This window comes from Rhagoletis zephyria, unplaced genomic scaffold, assembly GCF_001687245.7.
Source record: "Rhagoletis zephyria isolate East Lansing unplaced genomic scaffold, Rhagoletis_zephyria_1.1 Rzeph_scaffold_00723, whole genome shotgun sequence".
Classification (NCBI taxonomy): domain Eukaryota; kingdom Metazoa; phylum Arthropoda; class Insecta; order Diptera; family Tephritidae; genus Rhagoletis; species Rhagoletis zephyria.
The window spans coordinates 137,839-153,062 of NW_016157807.1; the positions used below are offsets into that span (position 1 = coordinate 137,839).

General features: G+C 37.1%; 1 protein-coding gene across 2 annotated transcripts in view; it reads left to right on the top strand.

The window, feature by feature from the left end:
• Nucleotides 1-15,224, top strand: part of Shal (Potassium voltage-gated channel protein Shal) — a 181,392-nt gene that overhangs the window by 136,531 nt on the left and 29,637 nt on the right. The window contains exon 5 of one of the 2 annotated variants that reach the window (XM_017613831.1): nucleotides 8,005-8,157. The exons of the other annotated variant lie outside the window; for it this stretch is intronic. Coding sequence (XP_017469320.1) covers nucleotides 8,005-8,157 — 153 coding nt within the window. The remainder of the gene's footprint in view (nucleotides 1-8,004; nucleotides 8,158-15,224) is intronic. 2 annotated transcript variants of the gene reach the window in all.

Genomic DNA, 15,224 nt, shown 5'->3' on the forward strand with positions numbered 1-15,224 from the left:
AACAACCCGTTAGAATGAAAACAAAAAATATATGACAACATGAATTTTGGACAAAAAACTGATTGCAAAGCTTATTTTGGTGTAAAAATTGTTACATACATTTTTTTTTATTTTGGCCTATGGCAGCAACCACTGTGCAACGGTATGCAGGATCACAGGATAGCTTTATGTAAATGGTGAACTAAAATTCAAGTTGTGTCATACCGATTGCTGGAGGTCATTGCCACAAAAATGAGCTCTGTTATTATAGCAATACGAAACGGAACTGGTCCAAAAAAATTTATCAATCTAAACACAACTGCCTTGAGACGTAAAAGCAATATATGTATACACAAAGATTTCCATTCGTTTTATGATAATCTACCTCGATAAATACTTAGCTTTACATTTTTATGCAATTTACTAAGTTATGCAAATTTGCTTAATGTATACAAATGTGAAAGCATTTAATAAAAATTCAGTTATATTTATATTGAAATTATTTCTTGTATATACGAGCTTTCATTGGATATCACCCATCGAAACTTTGAAACATAGGGTCAAGTTAATACGCTGGCCCAAAAAACAGTTCGCATCTCTGGCAATTTTATGGTTTGTACAAAATATGTGTCCACTCACCACTTTGCATAAATTTTTATTACAAAAATCCAATAAAAACGTTTCTGGCCATTTTTCATTATGTACATAACAGGAGCAACGGGCAGTTAACTAGTCGAGTCCTCCACTTCTATACATTGCCTCTAGGCCTAACGGCAGTATTATGTACAAATTACATACGATTCCATACCGCCAAAAGCAAATTTAAATCGTGTATAAAAACAGCTATGTGCTTTAAAGCGGTGCAAATGTTGATCACATCGAAATTAATTTAAAAAAATTTATTTTTTTTCATAAATCAATAACATATTTTTAATACATATTTATTTTAATACGACATTTGCAAAATATTGCCTATTGGCACCAGTAATCAGATTTTTTGCTCTCCTGAAATGTTATCAAAAACACATAACTGTTTTTGTTGGCGCAGCGACAATATGTACATACATACAAATATATGTGGATTACTAAAAGAAAAACAGATCCACATTAACTGCAATCAACAACCAATAAACATTTAGGTTTGAGCTCAACTTGGGGTTAAGTTGAGAATTAAGGTAATTCTCAAATCTCCAACGTTGTTTCTCAACAGTATCTCAAGTGGAGGATCATAGCGTTCTCAACAAAAAGGCCATTTTTCTTTGTATGAAAAAAGGACTGTTTCTCAAGTTGAAAAAATGCTAGCTCTCAACTTGAACTCCAATATAATTCTCCAATTGGTCTCAAACGTATCATTGAAATACTGAAATTGAAATAGTAAAATACCTTATACCTTTTTGATTGAAACGACATACATAGATGAATTTAAATATTAATTTTTCATTTTATTCCTCATTTGTATTATGTAGTTAATCAACATCGTATTACAATAATTCACTTCAGTATACAGTCCGACAGTAATTTTGCTACTTGATTCACTTCGCATTTTATTTTCATCCAGATTATTTGAGGACACTTTGAAGATTATTTATTTTTTGTTGGTAAACTTCCTCTTTATATAGCTTTCGTTTTTCACTTGATAACTAAAAATTCGTTTCTTTATCACTTTTTACGTATCTGCGCGTCGGTTAGAGATGAGTTGGAGAATGATGTTGGATATCAACTTGAGAACTGTGAATTTCTCCAAGGTTGGAGAAATATTTTTTGGTGTTTATTGGGCATATATTTACATACATACGCCGCGATTAGGTTATAAATATTGCACCATCCACATATTTTTTGTCTTCTTCTCTCACTCCCTGCGTATGTACGTGTCTGCAAAATGATGACGAAGTGATTTTGTATGGAAAATCATTTATGCCCATATATTTGAATAAAATAAACATACCTAGAAGATATTAACCAATATTTCCTATATACCAAACGAAAGGAAAACAACTGAATTTTCGATTAAAGAAAACGAAATACAAATCATTGGAACGGGTTTCGAGTTTTTTGCCTTAAAATGCTCAATATTTGTTGAATTTATATAAAATTTGTACATGATAATGTTTCTATTGCTCCAGAGAACCGATATCCCGAAAATGAAAGTTATATCTGTAAATCATAAGTTGCTAGAACACTTTAAAGGCTCAAAATTGGCCCCAACATAAGCCAATATTTACCGTTGCTTCTACGACAGAAACCGAATTGGTTACTTACAAAAATGAATCCGCCGATAGGTTTGGAATTTTGTCTTTGAAACGCCATACTTTTTTTTTTGAAATCGCTTCATTAGTTCTCGTGTAACAAGCTTTTTCGTGAAGCTCTAATAGCCCGAACACAATGAAAACGACGAGCTACGGACCACAGCTGTCAAATTATTTTAACACGTACTCTTATGTACGTCGACTGTGATTGTGGCCCAAGAATGATAGAATACAAGATTGCGCCAATGAGAGAGGATTTTTGAGCGTAATTTTTGCGTGACGTCATCTTGGTGCATTTGCGAGAGAGAAATGCCAAAACGCATATAAAAATATGTAAACAATGCAGAAAAATGTGTTAATTTTAATATTACATTGCCCAATTTTGCAGGAATCAATAAATATACAAAGATTGATTAATTAGAAACACGTATCAATAATTTTGGACATGTAGCTCTTTAGATAAGTACGATTTTTAGCACATGAAAAAATGGATGTATTAACAGTGTTTGCAATTTCATGTAGACCAAAAGGAAGGTGTGCCGCAAAGAGAATTTTTGGACTTGCCATTTTAAAAAGCCAAGCAGAGTGCATATTTATATTTGTGGACGTTAGCCAACCACCATAAACTCCACAGCTGTTGACTCCACAGCTTTGATTTTATGACTTTTGTATCATTTTCGAGAGGATGCATGAGTGTGGCTTTTTTGGAAGCAAATATTCTATGTCAGTAAAACATAACTTAAGTTGAACTTTTAAATGTATAATAATTTGGGCACTGTATTGTATTAGGTACGTAACAGCGCGGTAAGATGCCGCTTGAATTAGCGCCTGGCGACCTTATCCACTGGCGCATTACCTCATACCAGCACTAAAAAAATCAGGTACTAACAAAAATAAGTAGGTAGTGAAGTTCGTGTATCTATTTCCTGTAGAAACTGCTTTTGTATGTAAGCCGTTGCCAGCAAACTAAACCAGCAACTGTCTACATTCACCATGGAAATATACCTACTACAATTCACCAAGGAAGGGCCAACATAGTTCCATGTAGAAGCTCATAGCTCACACACATAGCACAAAGCTCAATTTGGTGATTAATGCATGCCCTCCCCGGCAGAACTGCTTCCACTTTTTCCCCAGGTTTGCGTCCGTAGGAAACGAAAAAAAACTTATATCGCACGCTTTCCTTTTGTTTGCACTATTACACTTTGCCAATGCACACTTCATTTTGCTTTTTAATGTCTCAATAATTGTTTAAAACCACGCAGAAATATTAACGCACAAATATTAAAATTGTTATTTGGTTTTTTCGTATGCTCACATTCAACAATTGCACCAAGATGACGTCACGCACACAGCTCATTCTGTCAAAATTACAAAGAGCGGATTAGCGGTACCGCGATTGGCGCAATCTCTATTTCTCTCAATCGTGAGTGTGGCCAGGTTGAGATTTTTCTATTTTTACAGCGACAGATAAGGTTCATACAAATTCATGATGTCGCTGCCGCGTTCAAAAAAATCATGTCGTCATCGACAAAGCGTTTAGATAATGAAGATAACAATTTGGAAGCTGCGGCCCGTAGCTCGTCGTTTTCAATGTGTTCAGAACTTAAAAATTACAACTACAACATTTGAGCATAGCCTCCATATCGAAACGTAAGACGTATTCTACGTCAAAATCTAGCTACTAACAAAGAAAGTTAAAAAGATAAATAAAACAGTAATGAATGATCAAATGAAAATGCGCACTGTTTTTTTTTTATGAAATATGGGAAGGAAAGGGTGTTACTCAAGCGTGCTTGACAAATCAATTAACTCCATTAAAAAACGTGAGAGATGCATCAAATATTATACATTATTTTTTTTAGATACCCTTTATATTATAAATTCAACATAAAGTTATTATAAACTTTGACCCTTAAGTTTATGACTTTCCAAAAAGTGTATTTGAACGATTTGGCAAGTGCAGAAATCATACTATGTAAACTCCTAGGCAACTTTAATACAAGTAACGCCCATTGTTTATGTCAAAAGAAAAAAAGGTCTTAATACTTTTGGTAACTTTTTGGTTATCTTTTTCAAGTTTTTTGGTAACATTTTCCCCAAGTGTGAGGCAACCGTGCTTTCCCAACCAACCAACCAAGTATAGCCAAATACTACATTCTTTGTCCCTTATCGTTTTATTAATTCTTCACGTTGAAGTGTGCCTTGTTTGTAAAGGATAATTTCTCTGGATAGCAACGTAATTCGAATGAAAGGATCGCCTTTTTCTAGCCAACAACATGTTCTGCTGACTCCGCTAATTTAACGCAACGCTCAGCTGATTGAGTATGGCAGGGAAAGTCCCTACTATCCTTATTTGGAACAGACCCAGATTCTATGAGTGATGCGATGTATTGAGTTGAAACATGGTACAGAGGTGGTGGAGAAGATAATTCATTGCAGTCCCAGGTCTGAATAATTTTTCGAATAAAAGTTAATTTTTGGAATAAAAAAATCTCGAACTTCTTCTTCTTCTTCTTATTTGGCGCTGTAACCGCCTAAGCGATTTTGGCCGAGTCCAAAACAGCACGCCAGTCATTTCTCTTCTGTGCTAACTGACGCCAATTGAAAATGCCAAGTGAAGCCAAGTCCTTCTCCACCTGGTCTTTCCAACGCAGAGGAGGCCTTCCTCTTCCTCTGTTACCAGCATCGCGGCCCGCGTTGAATATTTTCAGAGCAGGAGCGTTTCTGTCCATCCGAACGACATGGCCAAGCCAGCGGAGCCGCTGAATTTTAATTCGCTGCACTATGTCTATATCGTTGTAAAGCTCATACAGCTCATCGTTAAATCGTCTGCGATATTCGCCATCACCAACGCGTAAAGGTCCGTAAATCTTTCGCAGAATCTTTCTCTCGAAAACTCCAAGAGCCGCCTCATCAGATGCTTTCATTGTCCATGCTTCCGCGCCATACACCAGCACAGGCATGATGAGTGACTTATAGAGTGTGATCTTTGTACGACGAGAGAGGACTTTACTTCTCAATTGCCTACTCAGCCCAAAGTAGCACTTGTTGGCAAGAGTGATTCTCCGTTGGATTTCAAGGCTGACATTATTATTGGTGTTAATGCTGGTTCCCAAATAAACGAAGTCGTCTACTTTTTCAAACTTGTAACTGTCAACAGTGACGTGGGTGCCAAGACGCGTATGCTCTGACTGTTTGTGTGATGACAGGAGATACTTCGTTTTGTCCTCGTTCACCACCAGACCCATTCGCTTTGCTTCTCTATCCAATCCCGAGAAGGCAGAACAGACGTAGCCCTTGTTTTTACCGATAATATCGATGTCGTCGGCATACGCCAGCAATTGTACGCTCTTATAAAGTATTGTGCCTGAGCGGTTCAGTTCTGCGGCTCTTATTATCTTCTCCAACATAAGATTAAAGAAATCACACGAAAGGGAGTCCCCTTGTCTGAAACCTCGTTTGGTATCAAACGGCTCGGAGAGGTCCTTCCCTATTCTGACGGAGCTGGTGGTATTGCTCAACGTCATTTTACACAGCCGTATTAGTTTCGCGGGGATACCAAATTCAGACATCGCGGCATAAAGGCAACTTCTCTTCGTGCTGTCGAAAGCGGCTTTGAAATCGACAAATAGATGGTGTGTGTCGATCCTATTCTCGCGGGTCTTTTCCAAGATTTGGCGTATTGTGAATACCTGATCTATGGTGGATTTTCCAGGCCTAAAGCCACACTGATAAGGTCCAATCAGCTCGTTGACGGTGGGCTTCAGTCTTTCGCACAATACGCTCGATAAGACCTTGTAACCTATGCTTAGAAGGCTAATTCCGCGGTAGTTGGCGCGTATGGCGGGGTCGCCTTTCTTGTGGATTGGGCAGAGCACACTTAAATTCCAGTCGTCGGGCATGCGTTCATCTGACCATATTCTGCATACGAGCTGATGCATGCACCTCATCAGCTCCTCGCCGCCGTACTTGAATAGCTCGGCTGGCAGGCCGTCAGCTCCAGCAGCTTTGTTGTTTTTCAGCCGCGTAATCGCTATTCGTACCTCGTCATAGTCAGGCGGTGGGACAGCTACTCCATCATCATCGACTGGGGACTCGGGTTCGTCTTCCTCACTACTTTCAGCGCTGCTACCATTCCGTAGGTTATAAAAGTGTTCCCTCCACAATTTAAGTATATTTTGTCCATGCTAAGAGCATGTTCTCAGCATGAACAATGAACGCGTTGCTTTGGAAAACAGGATCTACAATTTGGTGAAGATTTTCTGTTAAGTGCCTAGATGTTTCAGTAGCTTTGAACACGTGCTTTCGACCGTCTGTAAAAGAACTGTAACACTTAAGTATGAACTTGATGATTTCTTTGAGTTCATTGGAAGGATTCACAGTTACAATTATACATATAATCTCAGACTTATTTGCAGTTGTCAGCCAGCGAGAAATGAAGATACTGGATCTGAAATAGATAAATCTGGAGGACATACTCCTGACTTTACATCTGAAGCGATATTCAGAAGATACCTCTGATCTTTAGAAAGATCCTTTTGAATTTCCTTATCAATAGAGATGATTTCACAATGAATGCTTTCAAACTGGGAAAGTTGTTACAGTGAAGGTGAAGACACTCACCAATAGGCCCAGAAAGAGATTAAGGACATGCAGTTGGATGAAAATGAAAGTTCATTAAAGTGTAATAAACAAATAATCTACTGAAGGGGTCGTTTGAGAACCATTTCGATATTTTGAGTAGCACCATTTTTTCCATCCAGTATTAGTAGCAATGCCATCACAGCCAATAGCATCTAAACTCTTAAACGAAATTTTCAATACCTTTAAATAAATAATGAATGATACTATCAGTAATATTTTTTCCAGAACTCGAGGTCGGAGTAATACGACTAATGTAGTTAGACCCTGTTCGTTGCATCATACATGGTTTCTGTGTTCACACGATCAAATAACGGGTTTTAATGTTCGTGACTCACGTATAAAAAGTTTTAAAAATTTTGTCTCAACTGGTCAAAAATCCATATATTTTAATCCAATGAGCGAGGGTTAAATATTAACTGATTTCAAAAATTCATTTTGCCCTCAATTTCTCTTCCTCCATGGCAACTATTTATCACTGGGCCATTTAAGGTTTTAGAGTTTTGGTACTTTCGGCCCAACCTAATATGTACATATCGTTACTTTAATACAGAGAGGCCCTTAAGTTATTCAATTGAGACTTTCTTCTTTACACTAGTTTTTAATAAATATAGAAACATATTTTTTTATGTGCGCTCTGTGAAATTTCAAAAGAAAATAAGTTAGGGCCTTTCTATATTAAGATAACGATGTGTATGTATATGTATGGTGAATTTTTATATTTTAAAAATTGCTGATTTTTCTTATTTTAGCTTTTCGTTTTTACAGCCAGTTTAACGAAAGCAATTTAAGAGAAAAATGTTTTTTATGTATTTAAATTTATTATGAAAACTGACAGAAGGAAAAAATAAATTTTCACTTGAATTGCTGGTGAAACCGGCAGTTAATGTATTTATGTACGTGTTTATGTTCTTGTATAAAAACTGTATATAAAAAACATTATATATTTGTCTGTACGTATACCGTGTGATTTATTAGTAAATGTATCCCTCTTTTTCCTCTGTTTACCGCTGTATTACCTATTGCTGTACGTGCGCTCGTTTTCTAAAACATTTCATGCCATGACGCCCAAAACAAATTTATGTAAATTTATAATTTAACAATGAAAATAATAATCACACGAAACGAAAAAAAGGATCGCGAATTTGTTGAGCTTGAAATACCATACAATGGTCAACCGAAGCGTACTGGCTCCCCATCGCCAATGGCTAGTCCTGCCCATTCAACAAACAGCGCCGTCGGTCTAATGCAATCATGTTGCGGTCGTTGCTGTTCCCAACGTTACCAGGTATAGTATGCAGTATCCTATTTAAATCCTTTGTGTTAATTTTTTTTATGTGTAAACATTCAGACCCTCGGCTGGTAGTTTTTTCATTTAATTTATTGTTTTTCAATTCATTCAATTATTACTTTTATTTTCATTTAATGTAATTGCTGTTGCTGTGGACAACTCTAAAAATTTAAATTAAGTAATAATAAAATTAATAATATGAAATAAAGTAAAATAAAATGTAGAAATCAAATAAAATAGCCGAGTGAAAAGAACGTAAATGTATACGAATATAATATAATTATAATTGTAGCGAGTGTGAATATGAGGAGCGTGCCTTCTCTTTTGCCCAAATAGGTTTTTTGATTGCATGAAAAAAGAAGGCATTCGCAACAATTATAATAAGGGTATTCATCAAACCTTATAAATGCATTGTAAACTGTATAAACTTATAATTGTGTAAACCTTATAAATGAACTGTCAAAATTTGTATGGAAACTCGTTTACACATTTCTCATAAATTTATCCAGCGATTTTACTGAATAAACTTGATAAACTGAAGACAATGCAACTCTGTCGCAACTCTAGCTATGTTTTCTTAGGCAATAATCGGGATCCGCATACAAATTTTGCACGCAAATTCAACAACGATATGATCCTGATAGAGATCTGGTTCAATTATTATCCCGTCTGTTTGTTTTGTTTCACTGATAATTCGCAAAGTTTGGTAGCCGTGACAAATGAATTCATACACAAACAGACATTCTGCCATTGTTTCTTATAACTTGCTTCAAATAAATAGCCTTTATGTTATATGTACATTTATTTAAATAGATATCTCGTAAATATAATTTTTTCCAATTTAGTGAGGTAGTTTCTATAATTTCTTTATCCCCGTGCTAGTAGTATAAAGTTAGTGACACTGCGCTTTATAACCAAAGAAAACACGACTATTGTCGCATGTGTAAACGAAAAGAGAGTGTGGGTCGTTCATGTAACAGAGTGCATAAACTTATAAGATTATCTGCTTGATAAAGTTATCGGTTTAGATGAATACCTCTAATGTTTTTTCTCTTCTTATAGATTTACGTTCTTTGCCGAGTGGTGAGAGTTGCGCACTGCAAGCAGCCATAGCGAATTTATTGTTATGTGAAAATCTTAATTCGCCCCCAAGTTTACATGTATTTTGTCTTTTCGTTTCATGGGTGTGCTGTCAAATCAGTAAAAGCAAAAGCAAAATTCATTTAAAGCGAATGAAAGAAGAAGAAATCCGCTGATTGGATAATACGATCTTGTTTTAATTCGCCTTGCAAGCAGCGTTGTCATAAGTGTAGATTTAAAAAAAAAGATTTTTTAATAAGCAACATTTTTTGTGTGCTATTGTGATTCCAGTAGTAAAACCTTAAAAGGTGTTGAAATGATATCGCCTAAAAATTTTTTGTGTGCTATTGTGATTTCAGTAGTAAAACCTTAAAAGGTGTTGAAATGATATCGCCTAAAAATGTTATTAAAAGATGCTTCAGTTATAAATCTTTTTACATATTTCCCAAATCTTAAAGTGGATGAAATTCGGGATTTTGATTCCGAGTGGAGAGGGGTAAGACTTCTTGATTTTAATTAACCTGAGTTGTCAGCTGAAAGAGATTTAGAGAAATTTTTGGAAACAACTTTAGATTAAACAAGTAAGAAAGTCTAAGTTCGGGCGGAGCCGAACATTAAATACCCGGCGCAAGTATGAAATCGAGCCCTAACCGCCAAAATAACGTAAGCGAAATTTTTTTCAAAATTTTCTTTTTGATGCAGAAATATTCCTAGAGCATCTAGATACATTTCTGCATCAAAAAGAAAATTTCGAAAAAAATGTCGCTTACGTTATTTTGGCGGTTAGGGCTCGAAATATAGTTTTTCACCTTTCCGAAAACTACCATTACATGGTAAGCAGTGTTTCCACAACTTTTTGGACCAACCGGCTAAAATGGCAAAAAAACCGGCTAAAAACGGCTAACTATTCCAACGAAATTTCACATGTTTTATTTAAATAAATCACAAGTAGAAAGCCTAATTTAGTTAATAACAATTATTTGAAAGGTACTCAGCTGAAAAAACTGTATTCGTAATCGGAATGCAATCTCAACCAGAGTCGATATAGGAAACCCGACAGTTACGTTAAAGAAATTGACGTTACGGTAAAGAAATTGAAACGTGTATTGAAGAATGTTGGACTAACTAGAAATATACATGTATACCCCGTTTTTTGCCCCTCTGGAAGTTTTTTAAAATGCCTATACAAATTTCTTATGTTTGAAATGCAACCGAGGACACTAGCTGGCAGAAGAACTTGCAAATTCCTGCAAATTCGCGTTCGTGCAGAAATTTCCAAGCTTCTCTACTTGAGAGAGAATTTGGGAGCATTTTCTCTTACTATCTGATATTTTGAGTGATAATTCTCGCTGGATTTTCGACAAACAAACCTATTGTCTTCCCAGAGAGTTTTGCTTTACATAGAAATTTGTGCTCTTTTATTTTCATTTTGACGCATTTCAGGGCTGGTTCTTTTAATTCAAGTTGGCCTTCGGGTTTTGGAATTTAAGCAAGTTCTCAGCCAAAAAGTTTGTTAAAAAAAAAAACCTATGTGTACATTAAAGTAAAAATTTTTTGGAAACTTCAAAGCCCTACCCCCTAATTTTATTTGTTTTTATGAGAATTATTATTGCTTATTGGGCGGCCGCTGTGATGTAGTGGTAAGCAGTGCGCTCTTCCACTCCGCAGCGCCTGGGTTCAAGCTCTGGTCAAAGCATCAAAGTTTGGAAAAAATGTTTTTTCTTAACAGCGGTCGCCCCTCGGCAGGCAATGGCAAACCTCCGAGTGTATTTCTGCCATGAAAAACAGATTTTTAAAGGTCATTTAGAGGTCGCGACCTGTCGATTTAGGTCAGAAAATACGATTTTGTAGATTTATGGGGTTTTGAATGACAATTTTTGATTCGATTTCAAAGATCGAATATGATCTGAGAAGAAAATATAGGTGTAGGCCTTTAAAATGGTGTATAATAAATAATATATTGTCGGACTTGGCTTGTTGGGATTTTTTATCGGGTAAATTAAAAATAACCCATATTTCTTTAAATTTAGACCATCGATGATATCCACAATTTCAAAATATGTAGTCCTATTTAAACTAAATCTTTTTTTAAATAAACTGATGGCTCATTTATTGCAATCGCATAAAAATTGGCGAAGTTAGGCGACTTTTCTTAAATACGGCCTTGAATTTATATTGCTTATGTACCGGACTATCAGATGTTTTGAGCAGTGTGGCAAGGAATTCATCAATATTTATTAAAAATTTATATATGCAATCGCTCTTTAGCAAAGAAGTGGGTTTTCAAGAAATTTTAGGAAAATGGGGGTGACACCGCCCACTTATGTGATATATGCGTATCTCAAAAACCCCTTGAAGGCTCTCGACCAAATTTGGTATACTCATTGTGCTTAGCCTCCTTAAGTACCGTTTTGAATATTTTTGAAATTGGACAAAGCTATGGCGTTCTTTACAAAAAATATATTCGTTTAAAATAAAAATAAGCGAAGTCGGCCCAATTTTATATAATCCTACCTGACATGAAAATTTTCTCCGCGATAAGGCTAGTAGCCATTTCTAGTAGTTTTGGGTAGCTTAGTCAAAAATGGAAACATATATATCATCGTTCAAAGTGCAAAACCGCGTATCAACAAAATGCAAAACCGCGTATCAGCAAAATGCAAAACCGCGTATGTCAAGTTGTAGAAATTATTTTCTAGAGCGTAAAAACACTCATATTTCAAAATGGTTCCCTTTTTTAAAAGCAATCGCAATTCTGCCTAGTATATTTCAGGACGAATGGATAAGGATTGAACCAAGAGCTTGTGTGAGCAAATCCAATTTATGGCAGCCAATGTCAGTTACGCGGTTTTGCAGAATGACGATACGCGGTTTTGTACTTTAAACGACGATATGTAGATATTTGAATTTTAAGAAAACAAGGCAAATAGCTAAATCGGCTAAAACGGCTAATTCTTTTTTACAAAACGGTTAACAAATCTGCTGCCCGCTAAATCGAAATTTCTCCGGCTGTTTGCAATCGCAACCGGCTGAATCTAGCCGGAAAACGGCTCAAATGGCAGGGTTGGTTTTGCGCCTATTTTAAACATCTTCGATAGAACGTTCAGTAAGAAATAATCAGATAAACATATAAAGTCATATGTGGGCGGTATGACGCCTATTTTCCAAAATTCCAAATAATCTTACTTATTTTCAGGGGATTGTTGTTAGTGTCAATTTTGAGTGAATTAGCGTCCTTAAATTTCGAGATATCGTAGTTTCAAGGTTTCCTGCAATTTACCGTTATATGAAAAGTGACCGTAATGTTAGTCCGATCTCAATAATTCTCAACATTTTGATTTTATGTGCCGAGTTTGGTACAAATTGGTATAACGGTTACCGAGATACATATATGTGATCATAAGTGGGCGTTCTTCTTCTTCTTTGGCGCTGTAACCGCCTAAGCCGAGTTCAGCAAAGCACACCAGTCGTTTCTCCTCTGTGCCAACTGACGCCAATTGGAAACGCCAAGTGAAGTCAAGTCCTTCTCCACCTGATCTTTCCATCGCCTCCCTCTTCCTCTGCTACCACCAGCGGGTTCCGAGTTGAATACTTTCAGAGCTAGAGCGTCGGTGTCCATTCGAACGACATAACCAAGCCAGCGGAGCTGCTGTATTTTAATTCGCTGCACTATGTCCATATCGTTGTAAAGCTCATACAGCTCATCGTTCCATCGTCTGCGGTACTCGCCGTCGCCAACGCGTAAAGGCCCGTAAATCTTCCGCAAAATCTTTCTCTCAAACACTCCAAGAGCCGCCTCATCGGATGTTGTCAGAGATTTCACTGATCCTTATACGCTAAAGCTCTTATTCTCAGCGTTTGTGCGTTCCAAGCTTGAGTACGCTTGTTTCATTTGGTCGCCATATCACAAGGGCCACATAGCAAGAATTGAACGGATTCAAAAAGTATTTTTAAATTTTGCTTTGCGCCACTTATGCTTCTCGTATCCTATACCTACTTACGAAGCACGATGCTTATTAATAGATCTAAAGTCATTGCAGAGCAGGAGAACAATTTTGTCGCTGTCGTTCGTTTTTGACTTGTTACGAGGCTCTGTTGATTGCCCTGTGCTTCTTCAAAGAATTCTGATAAACATTCCGCGTAGAGCTCTTCGTAATTCCGAGTTTTTCCATGTTGGTTTGTGTAGAGCTCTTTATGCTAAAAATGCTCCAATTACTAGAGCTTTGATTGAGTTCAACAGAATTGCCAAACTCATCGAGATAATATTTCAAGTTCGAAAAATCACTTCATGAGCTCTTTAATACATTTTTATAAGTAAGGTATTTTTATATTTTATTAACTTAATTGCTGTAGCCTATAAGATCTTGTATACTGTTTGGCTAAATAAATAAATAAATAAATAAATAAATAAATAAATAAATAAATAAATAAATAAATATAATATTTAACTGGGATTCAGATTACAATCTCCCCCCTTACACAAGTCGTCTAAAGCTCATAAATTTGCCTACACTCGCAAGTCGTAGAGAAATGCTGGGTATAATATTTATCGTAAAATTAATGACAGGCTTGATTAATAGCCCGGCCCTCCTGGTTGAGGTAAATTTTAATGCTCCTTCTCGAGTGTCAAGACACTTTCGACCTCTATTTTTAAAGCCATGCAAAACTAATTTTGAACTAAACGAACCATTTCGTGGTTTATGTCAAGATTTTAACTGTCATTCTAGCACGTTTGACGTATCGGACTCGATTTTTACTATAAAGAAAACTATTATTTCCACTCTCAATAATTGAAATACTATCTTTAGCATATCCAATCAGCTGATGAATTTGATTCTGTAGCTGAATAGTTTTAGATCTCGACATTAATTAATTAATTAATTGCTCAACGTCATTTTACACAGCCGTATGAGTTTTGAGGGGATGCCAAATTCAGACATAGCGGCATATAGGCAACTCCTTTTAGTGCTGTCAAAAGCGGCTTTAAAGTCGACAAATAGGTGGTGAGTGTCGATCCTTTTCTCGCGGGTCTTTTCAAAGATTTGACGTATTGTGAATACCTGGTCTATGGTGGATTTGCCAGGTCTAAAGCCACACTGATAAGGCCCAATCAGTTCATTGACGGTGGGCTTCAGTCTTTCACACAATACGCTCCATAAGACCTTGTAACCTATGCTTAGAAGGCTGATCCCGCGGTAGTTGACGCGAATGGCGGGGTCACCTTTCTTGTGGATTGGGCACAGCACACTTAAATTCCAGTCGTCGGGCATGCGTTCATCTGACCATATTCTGCACAAGAATTGATGCATGCACCTTATCAACTCCTCGCCGCCGTACTTGAATAGCTCAGCTGGCAGGCTGTCAGCTCCAGCAGCTTTGTTGTTTTCCACCGCGTTATTGCTACACGTACCTCGTCATAGTCAGGCGGAGGAACGTCGACTCCGTCAACATCGACTGCGGGCTCGGGTTCTTCTTCTCCACAACTTTCCGTGCTGCTACCATTTAGTAGGGCGGAAAAGTGTTCCCTCCATAATTTAAGTACACTCTGGACATCAGTTACTAGGTCGCCATTATTGTTCTTACAGGAGTACGCCCCGGTCTTTAAACCTTCCATAAGTCGCCTAACTCTCTGGTAACATTTTCGGGCATTCTTCCTGTCGGCCAGCATTTCAAGATTTTCGCACTCACGTATTTCGGCCTCTCTCTTCTTATTGCGGCAAATACGTCTCGCTTCCCTCTTCAGATCCCTATAGCGGTCCCACATAGCGCGCATTGCGGCATCTTTTTTCTCTGCAGCTTCCTGACACTCCTCATCGTACCAGTTGTTCTTTCGGGCTCGCTGAAAGCCGACTACTTCTTCGGCGGCGGTACTTAATGAGCGGGAAATGTGGTTCCACTGCTCGCATATGTCGGTTTGTTGAAGAGTGCTCTCTGAGAGCAGGTGTGAGAGTCGAAGAGCGAAAGCACTGGCTGTCTGTTGTGAT